Below are 19,426 nucleotides of genomic sequence, written 5' to 3' on the forward strand. Positions count from 1 at the left end.
TTCTGAAAATTACCAAGATCCTAAGACACTGAGACCTTCCTTGAGAACGTCCATATAAATTACCTGACAAGTTACCCTTGTGTTTTACATTCATCGTGGCCTTGAGTGTGTAATGGGAAGAGCCTGTAGAGAACGTTTTGGCTCTAGTTCAGGCAGATCTGCTTCCTGCCTCCATGTTATTTTGATTGACCAAATTTTAATTGTAGGGTGAAATGCAACAATTGATCTTTTACATGTTTTAGATCTTAGTTAATTATACATTAATGCTTTTGTGGGAAGACATTTATGGGTTATAATTAGCCTTTTTGAAAAAGTCCCCTCATTTTGCGGGGTGAGGAGCTCCAGATTTTCTTACCACCCACAGCCGCCACCACCAGCACCCTGATCGGAGTGGGAGGTGACTTCCAGTCTGGAAATACTTGTTGGCTCTCGACAAGATCGGCGGAGGCAAGCAGGGCCCAGGTGACTCTGCTGAGGGGAGGGAGTAGGAGAGTACCTGTGGGAGAGTTCGATTTTGGAATAAGCAGGATCACTTGTCTGGTTTCATAAATGTATTAAAAATAAAATGTTGTTACATGAAACAGATATGCCCAAGTGGGGTTGAACCTTTTATAGAGTACGTGCCTTACTGCTACCATGCTCTTTTTCTCTGACATTACTGTTAATTAATCTGACATTACTGTTAATGTTACAATTAGCACCTGACTGTTGATTGGTTTCCCTAGGCAAGAAATTATAGAGCAGCTTCTATCAAATATTTTCCACAAGGAGAAAAATGAATCAGCCATAGTCAGTGCAATCCAGATACTGCTGACTTTGCTGGAGACGCGACGGCCCACGTAAGCTTTCCTTTTGTCTTACAAACGCTGAGCCATTTTGTTTTGCTTTTAGATTTCCTAGAAACTGATAAAAGTTGTTGGTTGATAAGCTTCGGTCTCTTGCCCTTAAACTGCAGGTGCTGAGCATGTCTCCACCGTAAGAACTCTGACTTAGTTTCAGCCGAGGTGGGCTGTAGGGATGTGGTTGAAGATAGTGTTTGGTGAGCACTGGGCACTGGCAGTGTTTGGGTATTTGCAGTTGTTACAAGGAAGTAGCTACAATAAGAGGTGTCATAAACAAAATGTGTAACACAAGAGAATTGTGCTGTCCCGTTCAGATGACAGTTCAGGAATGCTTTCTGTCTTGTGATTCTTTTCTGCACGTGCTGACTTGAGTCTTCCGATGGGCTCTTCAGGGATTTCACATGTAAGGGCCCTGCGGTTCGTGAGGCTGCTTTCAAATGGGTGGGCAGAGGGCTTGCGACCTTGAAGGAAAAATTTGGGCCAAGTGTTTCAGAATCAGAAATACAGTCTGCTCTTCCCATGTATGTGCCCTGGACCAGCCAGATGATGTTGGTCATGTTACTCTTTGCAATTTATGTTCGGTGCTAATTCACTTACAGATTGTCAGAATTTTCTTATTTGTTCCCTGGAGCATGAGGGTTTGAAGAGGTGGGTATATGTGAGCGCCCCGAGAATATGTGGTTTAGAGATTAGAGTTTGTATTTTCTCACTCACTGTTAGATTTGTCCAGCGAACCAGAGGGCGTGAAGAGGACAGAGGAGGCTGCTGTCAGCATAGGAAAATCCCGGCCATCCAAGGTTTCTGGATGTACTTTTCATGGTGTTGTATCGGGTTCAGGCAAAGTAGTGAACATAGTCGTTCCGTTTCCCAAATTCCTGACCTCTGTTCCCGGTTTGGTTAGTGTTTGGTCAGCGGCAATGGAAGGCAGTTTGGGAGCAGTGCTTCGAAGATCTTGTACTTTGGGGATTGTGTCTGCGGTTATGACCATGTCTACATCTTCTCCTGCACACTCTGTTGTAAAGAATGTTACCGGTGACTTTGAAGGTCGTCATCAGGTGGCGCGGGCCCGTCGTCCTGCTCCTCGTGCTTCACGGCCGTTGTGCCGTCTCCTCGGATGCTTTGAACGCACCTGAAATGGTGCCGTGAGGCTTCTGTCAACTCCTCTGACTTGAGAAGGGAATAAATCTGAGAAAAAAGGTACATCTTCGCAAATGGAAGAAAGGAAACACAGAATCAGTTGTACAATCTAGAGCAGAGAAGATAAAACAGTAAGAGAAACAGTAGAAGGACATTTCTGACCAGAAGGAACTTGTCTTCAGATCAGAAAGTGACAAAATGCTACAAGCAAGATTAAATTTAAACGGAATGGGCGGGGGGGGCGCTCAGATTTTAGGTTTTTCCCGATGAGATTTATGAGTCCCAAGAAGAAAGGACAGATCTTTGAAGTATCTGGATAAGAAAAAATGGGTTAACCACAAAGCAAATCAGATTACCAGGCCTCTCGTATGTGAAGCTAAATAAAGACGGAAAGCAGAGGGCAGGACTGTGCCCCAGCATACTGCTGCTGACTGTGGGACACGTGTGGGCAGAGCAGGCCTGCCCCGACCTCTATGACCTCAGCGACCTCAGCGTTCCATCTGGCTTCTGTCCTGGCAAGAAGTACCTGAAGCTGGACTCGACCAAAACCAAACAAAATATTAGGATTAATATTAATATTATTAATGTTAATATTAATATAATATTAATATAATAATATTAATCAAAATTAAAGGAATAATACTTACAAAAGTGGTGATAAATGAAGTGAATAGGGTTTGAAAATTACTCGTATGAATGTGAAGATTAAATATTCAGAATGAATAATTGAATGTTACGTGTTGGAATAAAACAATACATTTTAGATTATTTTAATAAAACTCAAGAAATAAGGAGATGGTATTAGCTCTTGGCCTTACACCAAGGAGCTGGGGTACTTTCATAGTTTCATTTTTCATCTTAGTGAAATTAAGGGTTCAGGTACGTTTTCTATAAATGCAGAACAGTAGTAGGCTAGGCCACTCCTGGAGCTCCCTAGGGGACAAGGAGGTCAGAGACACCTGAGAGTTCTAGATGCCAGGGGAGTTTGCACACACCTGTAAGCTGTTCTCAGGGAAGCGGTGTTGGTGGGGCAGGCTGAGAATACCAGAGAAAGTGTCCTTGCAAAATGGGCCTCAGGAAACAGCAGCAGTCTTCAGGGGAAATGCACATGTCCCCACCATAATCCTTCCCCTGTCTCGTATGGAACGAAGCTCTTGGGCCACTAAGCAAATCCTGTGGTCATAAAGACACAGGTGAAGACACTGGTGAAGACCATTTGCAGTGGGAAGAAGGGATCAGGAAAAAATCTTCTAGGCCATGAGAGAGGCAGGGATACATTCTGGGCTCCAACGATTAGAGAGCCCCACTGAAGGAGGGTCAGTGAGAGTTAGGGACCCTTTAGCTGTCTAAGACAGGCTAACCCAAAACGACACCTTTCCCTGCTGCCCCCATTCCATCAGGCCTCCAATAACAGCAACAGTCAGCTGATGGAGGCAAAGCTGGGGCGGGGGGTCTTTGTCAGGCTCAGGAACAAGCCTAAAGGGCTTAGCTTCAGCTAAGAGTAAGCTAAAAAGTGTGATGTGGAGAGAAATTTGGCACACCAGCCTTAACTATAAATACAGAGTAACTTGAGACGCATTTGAAGTCTGTAATACACTGAGGGGAATCAGTCCTAGCAAACCTAGCTCAGCTGTTGACCTCAGATTGATTTAAACCCTATGCTGAAGGTCTAGAGAGAAAGAGATGTGTTGGTTCCAGAAATAATGTTTACATTGGCTTATACTGCCCAATACAACTTGCCCACCTTTCAATCAAAAACAACCAAAAAGATAAACAAGATAAAAGGAATCTCAAAAAACTATGAGTACGAGTAGTCAGTAGAAAAAGATTTTAAAATGCTGGAACTGTCTGACAGGGGAATTTAAAATAACCGATAAATATGTTAAAAGATTACGGGGGAAAAGGAACAGTATGTAAACAGGTGGGGGCTTTCAGCAGAGTGAGGGAAGAGCATAGGAAATGCTAAAACTAGAAACCACAGCAGAAATGGACAGTGCCTGTGAGCTTATTGGTGAACTTGGACTGACTTGAGGAAGGAATCAGTAATGGGACATTAGAAATTATCTACATTGGACCATGAAGAGTTAAACCAAAAACACTTGGTTTGTGAGCTACAAGGGTCTATAAGTAGCGATACGGCACTGGAAAAGAGGGTGAGTGCCCAGATCTTGGTTTCTCACACCATTCTCCAGAGAGAGGAACCAGAGCTCCTTGGAGAAATGGCCATTCCTGTGATGGGGCAAGAGGAGCCTAGAGCATCGCGTAGTACAGAAATAAGGAAGTATTAAAACTACAAAACTTTGCAGTGTAAGTGGCAGGGGTTATGTCAGAGGAACGCAGGAGCCGGCTGAAAGAGCTTTCATTGGCCAAAGCTGATTCACACAATCAGTGACAACAGCATAATAATTGGTACAATAAAGTAAAGCTGTGTTGTCTTAGTACCCGAAGTACAGAATATGCACTGGTTCGTACTGTTAGAAATAAATGGAGGAGAAGGGACAGATGTCCCCTGGAGAAGAATTTCAAATGGTTCATGTAGATGCTTCCTCCCCAAAAAGGGGAACAACTGAACTGCCCTCTTCTCAGTGTAGACCATGCGCTGTGACTCCTTCCAAAGAGTTCTTTGTGGAAAGGTAACAAAAAGAGCAACTTGTCAGTGACTCTGGCAGACACTTCCTCAGCTGGATAATCAAAGTGACGAGCCAGCGCTAAGTGCTGTTGACAGTTTGCACTTTTTTTCACGGGGTAGTAACAATGACATCTTACCTGTGGTCTCTGTCTCAGAGACCCTGTGATCATGAGGAAAACATAAGATGGATTCCAGTGAAGGGACATTCTGCAGAATACCTAACCAGTGAAGCCTGAGTAACTGTCACAGCCAAGAGGAGTGAAGGAGACATGACAACTAAATATAATGCGATGTCTTAGGTGGGCTCCGAAATGAAGAAAGGCCTGCAGGTGGAAACTGAGGAAATCTGAATAAAGTGTGGATTCTATGTATCACCCATGGTTTATTGGGACTTGTGTCATACTAGTGTACAATAATAATAACGGGAAACCGGGTGTGGGTTATGTGGGAATACTGTGTACCACCTTTGCAGGTTTTCTGTCAGTCGGGAACGGTTCTGATAGAAATGAAGAGAGCATCTGGAGAGAAGGCCGGTGGGAATGCAGAAGCTGGAGCAGCAGTGGCAACTGGGCTGCCCGAGTGACCCTTGCAGAGCCTTGCCCTGGCCACATCACGGTGCACAGTCTTTTCAAATGCACATGGGACTTTTATCAGGGTAGACCAGAGTCTCAGCCATGAAACAAACCATAATGAGTTAAAATAATATACACAGTATTAATTCAGACCATAATGGGTTTAAACTAGAAATCAATAGAAAAAGATTGCTGGAATGAAGCAACACACTTTAATAAATAACCCCAGGGTCGAAGAGGAAATGAAGAGAAATGAGAAAATATTTTGAACTAACTGATAATGGAAATGGGGCACATTAGGATTTGTGGAATGAAGTGAGAGTAGAAGGAGGAAACTTCTAGCATTAAATGTTTGTATATATATAGTTTAAATATTTTTATTTATTTAAGAGAGAGAAATCACAAGTAGGCAGAGAGGCAGACAGAGAGAGGGGGAAACAGGCTCCCCGCTGAGCAGAGAGGCCGATGCGGGCCTCCATCCCAGGACCCCGTGATCACGACCCGAGCCAAAGCCAGAGGCTTACCCCACTGAGCCATCCAGGCACCCCATTAAATGTTAAGAAAGGAAGACAGAGTTTAAGGAAGACAAAGTTTTGTGTCTGGGATCTAAGTTCCCACCTTAAGAAACTGGTCAAGAAAGAGCAGAAGGGAGGAATTAATAAAGATAAGAGCAGAAAACAATCAGAGAGATTGAGAAGGGAAAAATAATGCAGAAAATCAGTGAGACCTAAATGTTCTTTCTTTGAAAGGATCAATAAAATCAGTTAATCTCTAGCCAGATTAATGAAGAAAATGTAGAAAAGATCCTCATTACAAATTGCAGGAGTGGAGGAGAGGGCATAACTGCATTCACACAGACATTAATAGTAAGAGGATACTCTAAATAACTCAGGTGACAGTTTCAGTGAGTTAGAGGGGATGGGTAGCTTCCTTAAAGGAGGAGTACTGCCAAAGCTCACTGCAGAAAGTAATAGGTAAACAGCCGTAGCAAAATTGAATTCCCATTTAAAAGCTTCCAACAAAGGAAACTCTTGGCCCAGATTGGCTTCATTGGTGAATTCCTCCAAAGATCTAAGGAACTTCAAGAACATGGAAAAGAGGACGTTTTCCAGCTCCTCTTAGGAGGCCATCATTACTTGGAAACTAGACCAAAATATTACAGGGAAGAAAACCACCACAATTACGCAGGAGCCTAGATGCAGAATTCCTCAAGAAAGTATTAGCAAATTAGACCCGGCAATGTATTAAAAAGACCAGCTGTGGTTTATCTTGGGAATGCGAGGCTTGTTCACCCTTCCCAGATCAGTTAGTGAGAATGGCCAAAATCCAGAAGATGGACACCACCAGGGGCAGGTGAGATTGTGGATTAACAGGAACTCTTATTTGTGGCTGGTGGGGACGCAGAATGGTACAGCCACTATAGAAGACAGTTTGACAGCTTTTCACAAAACTAAATATAATCCAGCTCCTTGGTATTCACCGAAAGGAGTTGAAAACTGATTTCACACAAAAACCTGCACATGGGTATTTATGGCAGTTTTATTCACACTTGTCAAAACTTGGAAGCAACCAAGGTGTCCTTCAGTAGGTGAGTAGGTAAATAAATCATGGTATATCCAAACAAATATTACTCAGTGCCCAAAAGAATGAGCTGTCAGGCCTTCAAAAGACACGAAAGAACCTTGAATGTAGATTACTAAGGGAAAGAAACCAGTGCAAAGACTACAAACTATATGATTCCAAATACATGACTTTCAGGATAACGGAGAACTGGGGGGACCATGAAAAGATGAGGGGTTCGCAGTGGGGAGATGAAAAGGCAGAGCATAGAGGACTTTTAGGACCGTGAAAATAGCATGATGCCACAGTGATGGGTACGTGTCGGCATACGTTTGTGTAAATCCCTGGAATGTTCAACACCGAGAATGAACCGTGATGGTTGACTGTAGACTTTGGGTGATTATGTTGCGTCGTAGGTGGGTTCAGTGATTGAAACAGACCGCTGTGGGGGTGAGGTAGGGGGTGTTGGTAATGGGGGCGGCTGCGCGCATGTGGGGACAATCTCTGTACCTTCCCCTCCACTTTACTGTGAACTTAAAACTGCTCTGTAAAAATAAAGTCTCAGTGAAAAAAATCAGTCTATGTAACTCATACTAACAGATTAAAGAGGAAAGACCAGTCATTTCAGTAAATTCCTTTATAATGAAAACCTCTTAGTAAATTAGTAATGGATGGGATCTTAGAAATTGATAAGGCTTCCCTTAAAAACAAGTCCATAGTTGATAGCGTTCTTAATGATCGGAGACTGAAATGATAAAATCAAGAAACATGGCAAGGATCTTCACCATTCCCAGTCTCAGCCCGCATAGTAAGGCAGGAGAGGAAGACAGAAAACTGAATCTGTTTGCAGAGGTCAGGATTGTCTTCATAGAAAATCCTAAAAAAATACACAAAAAAACCTCGTAGAACTAACAAGTAAATATAGCAAAATTATAAGATGTAATAAGGTCAGTATTCCAAAATGAGATGTATTTCTTTATAATAGCAACAAACAACTGGAATTTGGAATTTTTATGAAATACTGTTTACTGTAGCACAGGGAAAACAAAACAGCTGGATATACATCTGTTTACAGATACACTGCTCAGTACTGACGGGCTGGAAGAGTGCCTGGTGAATGGAGAGAGCTGCTGCGTTCATGGTGTAGAAAGTTCAGTATTGGTGGGAGGCCACTTCTCCCCAGGCTGATCTGGAGTGTCCGTATAATTCCAGTCCAAATCAGAGCAGGAGTTTGCTAATTTCTGTAGAAATTAGCAAGCTCATTCTAAAACTTACATGGAAATTCAAAGGAAATACAGTAGCCAGAATAGTTTTGAAAGAGAAAAGCAGAATTGGAGTGCTGGCACTCTCTGATCTAAGGCTGCGGTAGTCGGGACCAAACGAAAGGATAGACACACAGATCACTGAACAAAACCGTCCAGGACCAGGCCCTCGCGGTATGTGGTCAGTTGGTTTTCGACAGAGATGTGGAGGCAGTTCAGTGTAGAGCTGCCTTTTCCACACATGGTGCTAGAACATCCATCTGCAGAAAAAAGGGTGAGGGGCCTCAGTGTGTGCCTTGCCCATTACGCAGAAGCTACCTCAAAATGAATCCTAGGGCTAAATGTAAATCCCAGAACTATGATGTTCGAGGAGAAGGTAGAAGGAGGTCCATGGCCTATGTTAGGCAGAGATTTTGTAGATGTTTATCACCAAAGCCCGACCCATAAAAGAAAAGCTGATAATGCGGATTTCATAAAATGCTCTTTAAAAAAAAAATTATTTATTTATCTCAGAATGAGAGAGAGAGAAAGCGCTCGAGCTGGCGTGTGCGCACAGAGCTGCAGGCAGAGGCAGAGAGAGAAGCAGGCTCTCGACTGAGCAAGGAGCCCGACGCGGGACTCCATCCCAGGACCTTAGGATCATGACCTGAGCTGAAGGCAGCGGCTTAACTGACTGAGCCACCCAGGCATCCCCATCAAATGCTCTTTGAGAGACTCTGTTGTGGGGCGCCTGGGCGGCTCGGTTGAACATCCGGCTCTTGATTTCGGCTCTGGCTGTGGTCTCAGGATCCAGGGATTAAGCCCTGTGTCCTCCAGCTCTGTGCTCAGTGCGGAGTCTGCTTGAAGATTTCTCTCCCTCTGCCCCTCCTCCTGCTGGAACTCTCTGTTCACTCTCACACATACACTTTCTAAAATAAATAAATCTTAAAAAAAAACCCAAAAAACAAAAAAACTTGTGAAAGGAAAAAGAGCCACAGACTGTCAGAATATTTCCAAATCATGTGTCTGGGAAAGGACTTAAGAACACTCAAAACTTTAATAACAAGGAAGACAGCCCAGTTTTTAAGGTCAAAAGATTTGAGCACTTAATAAGTAAAATGTATTTGTGTAGCAGATGCACACATGACAAATGGCTGTCATTTGTCATCACTGAAGTTCAAGTTAAAACCCCATTGAAATGCTGTGCTGAACCTTTTGAACTTGTATTTCTTTCCTGCGGCCGCTGTAACAAATTTACCACAGACCGTGGCTTAAAGCAGCAGAAGTTCCTCTCTCTCTGTGAATGCTGAGGGTCCAGGATCAGGCTGTGAGCAGTGCCACCTGCGTCCGGGGACACTAGTGGGCGTTCATCCTCGGCCTCTTCCAGCTTCAGTGGCTGTTGGCCTTTTTTGACTTGTGGCCACCTCTCTCCTTCTTTACATCACCTTCTGTCTATGTGTCTATCTCTCCTCTCTTTGGAGGACATTTGGGATGTCATTTAGGGGCCATCTGGATAATCCGGGATAATCTCATCACAAGATCCTTAATTAATTACTTCTTTAGTCAAGGTAACATTCACAAGCTGTAGGGATTAGTGTAGACGTCTTTGGCGGGGCGGGGGCACCGTTCTGCCCACTGCACAACCAAGCCAAACAAGCCAGACAGGGAGTCCTCAGTGCTAGCGACCGCGGAGAACGCCTGGAGGTCCCGCACGTTCCTGTTGGGGACGGAGAGTCCTAGGACCGCTTTCTCAAAGCGGTCCGCGGTTCGTACCGAGTTCCATGGCCGTTCATTGTATTACCCAGCGGTCTCTTAGGTATTGTCACAAGGAAAACGTATCCCTCAAGACTGTGAGTGAATGTTTATGTTGCCTTTTCCATAATCACACAAAACTTTACGTAAACAGCCCAGAGTGTCCTTAAACTGGTAACCGGATGAAGAGGCTGTGGCACCTTCAGCCGCGAGAAGGAACGCACTCTCATACGGAAAACATTCAGCGCTTCTCGTGCCTTTCCACATGTAACGCAGTCTGGATTGAACATAGTTCTGCTTGGAAACATCAGCGTGGTTTTTGTTTTGGAGTCGGTGAATTCTTACACACATCTGGAGGAGTGAAAGTGCGAGAGCAGCCGGGAGATGCCGAGCGTACCAGTGATGAAGCGGCCTCCTGTGCGCCACATGCGCATCGCTGGTTGAATGACCGTGGCGGTGAGGCAGCAGTTCGTTCCACACTGCGGATACGGGCTAGCACCCGAGTCAGAGCTGGTGCAGAAAATGATGCTCACGAAGTACTTATTAAATGAACAAATAAGGTTTATATGAGTGCTTAAGGAATTCTAGTATATGGTTTTGTATGCTTTTTCACGTAAGGCGGGAAATGTGGATTTTTTATGAATGCGGTTTAGAAGGTGTCTCACCATTTGAGAAGTACCGTATCTGTACCTGTTTTGTGTGAAAAATAAGTTCCAGATGAATTAAAATACTAGAGGAGAAGTGTATACATACTCTTAGAATTATGGGCTTGTAAGGAACTTCTGAGCATGGCTCCATGGATAGAAACTGTGATAAAAGCTGTATTGGGCCACATCAGTTATTTTCTAAACCCCCAAACATGAAAAGCACCAGAGCAAAAGTTCTTCCCATTCCCCTTTCCCTCCATCGAATTTCCCAATGCCGTGACGTGCGGCTCTGAATTAGAAGCGGTCTACACGTGTGGAGTGCTTTCAGAAAGCGTCCTAATAGCCGCTCTCCAGCTTTGCGTGAGTGCACCCCTCCGCGGTGGGCCCGGGAGAGACCGTGTAGACGCTCCCGGTGTCCGTAGGGGAATGCACAGCTAGTGCGTAGGGATCCAGGGCGGGGGCTCTGCCGCTGCGTCCTGGACGACTGGTTTGCCCTGATTCCCAGCTGACAAGCCACACCCACATTCTTAGGACCCCCCCCTCCCCCTTAGGTCCTTCCTCCTCCCACTTCGAGACCCTGTGGCGCATGTGGTCGGTCATTAAGGCCCATTGGGATTGCGCGCCTCATTGTACTCGTAATGGGTTCTCCTGTCAGCAGTAGATTAAAATGAGTGCAGAGTGAGCTTTATGGGGCAGAGTGACTTATGCTTTTTAAATAGGAAACAGTGTTGGTTACCCAAGGAAAACTGTATGGAACAGATACAGGCTTGTTGACTATCAGCATCCCAAATAGCACACAGTGCGGTGTGCCCTCCAGTTCAGGGATCTGATCCCTTTCGCTTTCCACGCCTCCTGGTAGAGACCTGCTGTTGGTATCAGGTATAAAGGGCGTAGAAGGTTTGGGAGGATGGGAAGGAATCACATGTAACTTCTCGACTCTGTAGGCCTGTGGGTTGCAGGCCCTGTGGCTGCTCCCCAGCAAGCTTGTGTTAGACCCTCTTCCTATCGCTCCAGCAATGTTGATCTAATCATATTTATGTAGCTTGTATGGATCTGCCTACGTGCTGATAGGGAACACCTTAATTTGTTATGAAATTATATTAAAATTAACTTGCTTTGTTTTAAGATTTGAAGGCCATATAGAGATCTGCCCACCAGGCATGAGTCATTCGGCTTGTTCAGTCAACAAGAGTGTTCTGGAAGCTATCCGAGGAAGACTTGGATCTTTTCACGAACTCCTGCTTGAGCCACCCAAGGTAGGGCAGCTACCTTAAGCATGGCCGGGTCATGGCTGGCCAGGTCAGTAATTTGGTTCACACACTTGTTAGAAAGTAGATGACCTTGTGGGGAATGGAACTGGTGATGACCTCCAGCATGTACAGACCAGCCCTTCCAGCTGTTACTGCTTTCGAGCTGGTTTTTAATTGGCTTTTATCTGATGTAGTGTCCGTATTGATGAATGGAGTAGAATTAAAAATAAGCAAAATATTTATCTGTTTCGGAAACAAAGCTTTTCTTTCTTTCTATAAATTCTGGGTACTTTTACGCCGGTAAAATAAACAGTCCTCAGACTGTGTTGTTTTCACTTTTGAGTTTAAGTTAATCTTTTAGGAACTGATCTTTGAGACTGAGTTGCCTTATTCAGAGTTGGAGGGTGGGTCAGTCTGATGGACAGATACCTTGTTGAAGGACTAGTCGGCGGAGCGTGACTCGGAGTGCTAGTGTTTCCTTGGGGAGCACCAGCTTGCTAATCCGCAGCGACTTTACTCAGGGAGCCTGCCGAGAGCACGGGTGGCAGGCCCCATGAGGCAGCGCTGTTCACAGGCCCCAAGTGCTAACCGCTGCTGCTCCCCAGCCCCCGGGGGCGGTGCGGAGATTAAGGTCAGGGTCAGGAGCTCTTCCTGTTAGACTCTGTGGAAGACGCAGGTCCGTGAGGGGTCCCCTGCTGGCACCAGTTCTGACATTTCCCTTTCTCCTCCTGCCCTCGGTCATCGCCAGCAGTGGCCTAGGTGCTGTAGTACGTGTCTCTGAGGCATCTCCTCTGCAGGGTGTTGGGAATTGAAGATCGTAGTTTTTCCCTTCTACGTGAGGTGCTTTCGATGTAGTTTAGCGTTTGTGGAGGGGGAACACAAAATCATTTGTGTCCTTGATGCAGAGTCGAGTTCAGTTTTAGTTGATTTCTTCAGACGGCTGATGCCACCAGTGTCCTGTTGTCTTGTCTGTGTTCAGCCGGTGCTGGGTGTGGGCCAGAGGGCTTGGTGTTCACGCTCGGCGACGGTGCCTCTGCCGGTGGGTAATGGTTGTGGTCAGTGGCGTCCTTCCTGGCAGACGTGAGAAGCAGCGTGGGAGAGTGAGGAAAGAAAAGGATTTATTTAGGAGAAGCGGAGTCCGTGAGTTCAGTTCGTGTGTGGTTTTGCTATGTGTCATGTACGAGTAGATTCCTGAAGCTTTCTCACGCGTCTCTTGGTCGGAGCTGCCTTGCAGGAGTCTCAGTGAGAACCTTCCGACTCCATTCGGCCTTGAGAGGAGCGGGCAGAGGAATCGGGAAAAAGGCAGCCTCGATGCTGGGTTAGAATTCCCCACCCTTTCCTCTCACACCTGTGAGATTCTCAAGTGTCCTGGGTCTGTCTTCTGTGACCAAAGTATAGAGATTCCCTTTTATGGCCAGTAACAGGTTGGAAGTTGATCAAGCGTCAGCGCTGTGATCCAGAAGCAACTTCTGAGTTTGCATTTTTCTCACAGATTGTGCGAAGATTGCAGACCGCGTTCCCGAACCACTTTAACTTGTCTGATGCAGAGTTTCTGGTCGGGTTTGGAGTATTGATTGCACTTTCACCCCCACAAACTTCTGTAGCTTTTTGCTTTTTTCCTGTGGTGTTTGGAATGTTGAAGCGGGGGACACCGGATTTCCTGTGGAATTTCTAGTCCAGGGGAATTACTTGATCCCCCGCCTCTCTTGGTTATTTTGTCATATTTTGAAGATCTCAAAATCAGCTTTGGCTTTTCCTTCAGATGTGGACCTCAGGCCACGCGGTCTGCAGGGTCCGTGTGCCTAGTGTTTCGAATTAGCACACCCTCCTCCCCCTCTTGTTTGTTTACCGAACTGGATTTAATCAGAAAGCTGCTTCTTCCTCAGAAAAGCGTGATGAAGACCACGTGGGGTGTGCTGGACCCTCCGGTGGGGAACACCCGGTTGAATGTGATCAGGTTGATCTCCAGCCTCCTTCAGACAAACACCAGCAGCATCAACGAGGACCTCATGGAGCTGAACAGCATTGGGGTCATATTGGTAAGATTGCCCCCAAGAGATAATTTGCCCATGATGGTTTATGGATATACGGCGCGTTAAAACCTCACAAATTGGCACTATTTGTCCGAGACTCTTCTTGTTCTGAGCATGAATGCTCTTTTATACGGTTCTTGTCTGGAGTTCATGGTCAGTTTCTAATGCTCTTGAGTTTTCAGTATTTGTAAGCGCTTTGTGTAAAGAAGTGCAACAGAAAATTTCAGAGATGACTCAGATGTAGACTTCTCTCCCAAGCAGCGCCTCCTGGCTCTGGTGATTGAGTGTAGTCCCCTTCCCCAGGGGATGTGTCAGCGATAAATGACTGCTGGTGACAGCATCGTTCTCTTGTCCTAATTAGCAAAGGGACAAGTGTTTATCGTCTTTGTACTGACACAGATCTGTATGACGTATCAGTATGTGGTCTTTCGATTGGAGTTCAGATTCTTCCTTAACACACACAGCTATTAGACTGCTTGTTAGTGGAGGCAGAAACGGAGAGCTCAGGAATTACCTGGATTTCCCTCACCCTTGAGTTTCCCAGTTCCCAGGTGTGTGCTTAGAATCCACAGACTTAGCCCTGGTAGCTGCGCTTGCTTTGTCTGTCCTACCACCTGCCAGCGCAGAAGGCACAAGGGCTAACGCTTAGCAGGTGTCGTGAGACAGCTGGCCACAGCGTACATCGGGGGGAGTTTGGGCTGTTTGCACCCTACACAGAAGACATGGTAATGTGCATTTATACACCTCTCTTGGGTGATGCGGGCTGTAGATGCCTTTGTGAGAGAGAGGATCTGTTTTTTGCAGATCATGGCCACAGAGGGGACATACTCTGTGGCTGGTAAGTGGTGGAGCCAAGATTTGAATTCACAGTCAGTTTCCAACGAGTGCTTGTTTTATCAACCAGACCGTGTGCCACTGGCTATCATTAGATGCTTTTAGTTAGATTTCAGCTTTGGGTTAAGTGATGGCAGTATAGGGATAGAGAACAGGAATGTGTTGGAGCGAGACAAAACATTTAAGGACACAGTCTCTTTGGTGAACTTAACTGCTACCCCTGGGGACATAGTTTTTGCCCTGCCCTCTGACTGGTGTATAAAACTCGAGGCACATAACTTTCTTCCCCTGTCCCTGAAGTCATCAGTTAGTAGCCTCTAATCTTGCTGATAGTAAGTGTGCAACTATTGTTAACTCATTCTGTTGTTAATCTTTAGAACTACTTTTGAGTGACAGCAAATTTGACAAAACTGCTAAATGGGTCATTAATCATTTCCTTTTTCTTTTGAGTTTAGATAAACAGACTCAAAGAATGTCCTGAATATATACTTGATGCAGTTTGTGCTGTTCGAAATTGTCTTTCCTTTTTGTGGTACTGTCAGCTTTTCGAGCAATCTGGAAACCCATGTACTTGGAGGAGGTCCACATGTCACCCTTCTCAGACCTGTCTTCTCTTGCTCCGTTCACTGATAGTTCCATGAGTTCCAAAGGCCTGAGTGGTTAGAACCAAGTGCTTTTTCACACTCAGGGTGTGCGTTCCTTGAAATTGGAGACTGTCTTTCTGTCTGTCTGTCTCCCACATTGCACCTAACCCCATGTCTTGCACACGTTTGTTGAGTCCAAACAAAACTCGGAAATTTCTTCAAAAAGTTTTGGAAGTTAACTAAACTTAATACCTTTTATTATGGAAAATGTAGAAAAATACTATCTCTTTGAGGAACTAACTGTTGTCTTCCCTTGTTCATTGTTGTTTTCTCCTGGATTCTGTGCAAATGCTGGCATGTGGAAAGAGCAGATGTGCTATTGAGTCTGTGTAGTAGCTTTCCAGACCCCCTTTAAAGTAAACTTGTGTTCCTTTTAATGAGTCCTATTGGACTAACAACATACCATGTTTATTTTATTAAACCACTGTTTGGGAAAGGTATCAGAATAATGGCTTTAAACATTGAAGTAACTGAATAAAAGAAAGCGTTGTTTTTCTTTTTTGTAGGACATGTTCTTCAAGTACACGTGGAATAACTTCTTACACACACAAGTGGAAATCTGTATTGCACTGATCCTTGCAAGCCCTTTTGAAAATACAGAAAATAGCACAATTACTGATCAGGACTCCACTGGTGACAATTTGTTACTGAAACACGTAAGCTTCCCAGGGTCTCTTTTCTGCTGCTCCTGGTTATAGCGTTTTCCCACTCGAGTGGTGTGGAATGAATCGGAGTTCAAGGTCAGGGAATATAACTCCTGTATTCGTCTCACTGTTGGCCCCTGATTCTGTGAGTCATCTCCTGGACAAACAGCCATTAGATGAACTTTCAGGAAAAACGTCTAAGTGGTCTCCTTATTTGCTAAAAACAGTCGACTTGAAGATTTAGAAATCTTCTGGAGATTGAAAGAATCGTAGAAATTGAGCGACTACAGAAAGCATTTAAAGAGTTGTTCGGCGTGCCAGTTTTAGTTTGTGGGCTGAGCACAGGACAGGAGCGTGGCAGAGGCGGGCTTCGTGCCGCGCTGAGCCTCTTCTGTGGGTCTGTTTCCTTTTGTTAAACACGAGAGGTTTTCACTGAGTCAGCCTTCTCATTTCTCCTTGCTCCCAAGTTGTGTGATTGTGTGCGCTTCCCTAGCTCACGCTGGCTTCCTGCCAAACCTGGGAGCCGGGAGAGGCTAGTCCCTGGAGTAGCAGGCGGAAGGGAAGGAGCACTGACGGGAAGGAGCACTGACGCTGTGCGCGTCCCCAGGGCATTGCGCAGCGCTGGGGTTTGCCCGGAGCGCAGTGAGGGCCGCGCCTGCCGGAGCAGGCGCCGCCGGTCCCGAAGGACGAGGGTTGCTCAGATTCCTAGACAGAGACCGGCCAGACTGGCCAGGGCCTCATCTTCTTGATTCCTTTTGCATTTTGTTCAGGCTCTGTATTTCTGAGCTCGCTTTTCACGGCTAATAAAACCTGGCTTCGCTTTAGGTCCGCTGCTCACCTGGGGCGGTGTTTGCAGTATTGCTTCCCAGGCCATGCTGCAGGAGGTGCGGGTCTCGTCTCGGGTCCCTGTAGTGTCCTGGCGGCCTTGAGTACATTTATTAGCGCACTGCATATGCTAAAACCAGCAATTTGCAGCTAGATTTAGCTTGCTGGGTAATACACGCCACTGTTCTATTCGAATAGAGTTCTGTCGTACTTTAAAATTTTGCCACTTTGACACTTGTATATGAGTTAACTGGAATATTCCTTTTTATTCAGCTTTTTCAAAAATGTCAGCTAATAGAACGGATACTGGATGCCTGGGAAATGAATGAGAAGAAACAGTAAGTAAATTGTTCTCCCATAGAAAATCCAGTGTGATTTTTTAATTTGAAGAAAAGATCTGCCAGAGAAAATAATTAACGTGGTACCAGCCCACTTTATAGTTACAAATGGTTGTCTTGGGACTTCCAGATTATTTATCATAGCAGATCTTTTTCTGATTATTTTGAGAGTGCCCTGTCTTTCTGCCTCTCTACAGGGGAATCCAGGGGCTGGCTGCCTTTGAAACTTCTGGCCCTTTTTGAATAGCGGTTTTTCTGGCAGGAATACTACAGAGGCTAAAGGCAAGAGTCATAAAGCCAAGTCCTCTGTGTGGATGCTTTAACTTAGCAGGTTCGTCCTGCTTACCCCATGGACTCACTGTAGACAGAGTCACTTCATGCATGGGAGGAGGGGGTGGGAAGTTGGCCTAGTAATTTTTGTTTAGAAAATTTCCGTTCGCTAGGACACCGTGGCTCAGTCGGTGAAGCGTCTGCCCTCAGCTCAGGTCATGATGCCGGGGTCCTGGGATCGAGCCCCACGTCAGGATTCCTGCTCAGCAGGAAGCCTGCTTCTCCCTCTGCCTCTGTTGTTCCCCTGCTTGTGCTTTCTCTCTCTCTCCGGCTCTGTCTCAAATAAATAAATAAAATCTTTTTAAAAAAAGGCGGTGGGGAGAAAATTGCCATTAGCTGATTGGCAAGATTACTTGAGCATTGATACGGGTAATTAGTTTTCCACAGGGATCTTTTCCTCTCCTGTGCCCTGGGGGCCTTTATAGCAGCCCGTAGACTCTGAGGCGGGCACAGTGTGTGTTTGGGGACTACCCTGAGGACATGCTTCTTGCGTTTGTTTTGTAAGTCAGGTTTACTGAGGTGCAGTTCTCCAGGTGGAAGCTCACCCTTCTGTACACGTTTCTAGGCGCTCGGGTGAATGCGTGCAGTTAGTGTAAGCACTGTGGTGCGGCTCAGAGCGGCTCTTCGGCCCAAAAGCTCATCTCGTGTGCCTTCATAATTGAACCTGTGCCAGGAGTTTTCTTGCTCAGACTTCTCTTGTGGCCGCTGGAAGGTCTAGGAGCTAAAGGGAGGTGTCAGCTTTATTAGCCTGTGTTAGGTTTGGTCTTTAAAGAGTGCCTGCTGGCACCGACGAGATTCTCCCCTGACTCTGGGAGACCTGCGTTTAGTTCGAGTGTGGCCGGGGGCTCCTCTCAGAGGACTTCGGATACATTCTTCCAAATGAAGCTCCCTTGGGGGTGCTGTGTGTGGCCAGATCAACATCTCTGGTTTTGTGTTTGACCCCATGTTCGCCCCCTCGTGCACTGCCTGACCTCCCTTGCTCTCCGTATGCTCTGTTTCCCCTCAGCTCCGTCCTCCGGAGGCTTGACTATTAACAGACCCCCGGGTTGGGAGGGGGAGGGTCCTGAAAGAGTTTTTCTAAGGTTTCCTTGTCCCAGAAACCTAAAGGACGACAAGAGCCTTGGGGCAAAACCCTGGCAGGTGGGCCTTCGTTTTCACTTGTGGGAGCACGGGTGCAGCATCTGACCGAGAAATTGCCTGCCAGGAACGCAGGGGCCTGAGACCTTCTTGTGAAACCAGAGGAGGTTCTTAGCAGCTCTGTTGAGATCAGTTCTGTGTCTCTGATCCTTAGCTGTCCCCAGACCTTGTAAGATTATTAGTAGATATTCTGTTTTTCAGAAAAACAGAATAGGCATGAAGGCAAGCCTTCAAGCATAGTACAGCTTTTTTAGCGGCTCCTGAAAGATTGTCCCTTTAAACAGAAATCTCTTCAGTTTGTTCCCTCCTGTCTGCTAAGCAAAGTCTTTTTGGGTCAAGTAGAGAATTCACAGCAGTGTGAACGGTTGTCTAAATAGGTGGGTTTGGAGGGTGCCTGGGGCGCAGTTCATTGAGCATCTGACTCCGTTTCCGCTCAGGTCATGATCTCGGGATCATGGGATCGAACCTTGGGTCAGACTCCACAGTCAGTGCAGAGTCTGCATTGGGCTCTCCTTCTCCTCCCATCTCTCCTACGCGCACCCCCCCAATAAATAAATCTTAAAAAAATAAAATGAATGGGTAGACTTGGGGCACTTGAGTGGCTCAGTCAGTTAAATGTACTGTTCTTGGTTCCAGTTCAGGTCATGATCTCGGGGCTGGGAAATCAGGTCTCCGTGTTAGGTGTGGAGCCTATTTGAGATTCTTTCTCTCCCGCTGTCCCCTCCCCCCTAATAAAGAAAAAGAGAAAGAGAGGGAGAGACATTGGTGGGTGGATTTAGTAAAGATGGGTCCTGGTCAGGAAGCGTAAACCCTAAATGGGGGGAAAGGGGTGGGGAGTAATTGATGTACAGATGTTCCAGGTGCGGTGCAGGCCCAAGACCAGCTGAGTACCCCTTGCCTCACCTTGGCCAAATCTCAAAACCAGCCATTGTTTTAACTTGAGAAATGCCACTGGTAGGCAATTATGTCTGTTAATTGAGCTGAGATTATGAAGATTTGATATTTTTTAGC

General features: G+C 45.8%; 1 protein-coding gene across 33 annotated transcripts in view; it reads left to right on the forward strand.

Moving 5' to 3' along the window:
- PPP6R3 (protein phosphatase 6 regulatory subunit 3) overlaps nt 1–19,426 on the forward strand; it is a 141,901-nt gene that overhangs the window by 84,806 nt on the left and 37,669 nt on the right. For all 33 annotated transcript variants that reach the window (XM_082748764.1, XM_082748771.1, XM_082748766.1 and 30 more), the window contains 5 exons: nt 726–839; nt 11,507–11,636; nt 13,517–13,669; nt 15,648–15,797; nt 16,884–16,948. In XM_082748764.1, coding sequence (XP_082604890.1) covers nt 726–839; nt 11,507–11,636; nt 13,517–13,669; nt 15,648–15,797; nt 16,884–16,948 — 612 coding nt within the window. The remainder of the gene's footprint in view (nt 1–725; nt 840–11,506; nt 11,637–13,516; nt 13,670–15,647; nt 15,798–16,883; nt 16,949–19,426) is intronic.

Source organism: Mustela nivalis, assembly GCF_964662115.1.
Source record: "Mustela nivalis genome assembly, chromosome: 9".
In the NCBI taxonomy this organism is placed as follows: domain Eukaryota; kingdom Metazoa; phylum Chordata; class Mammalia; order Carnivora; family Mustelidae; genus Mustela; species Mustela nivalis.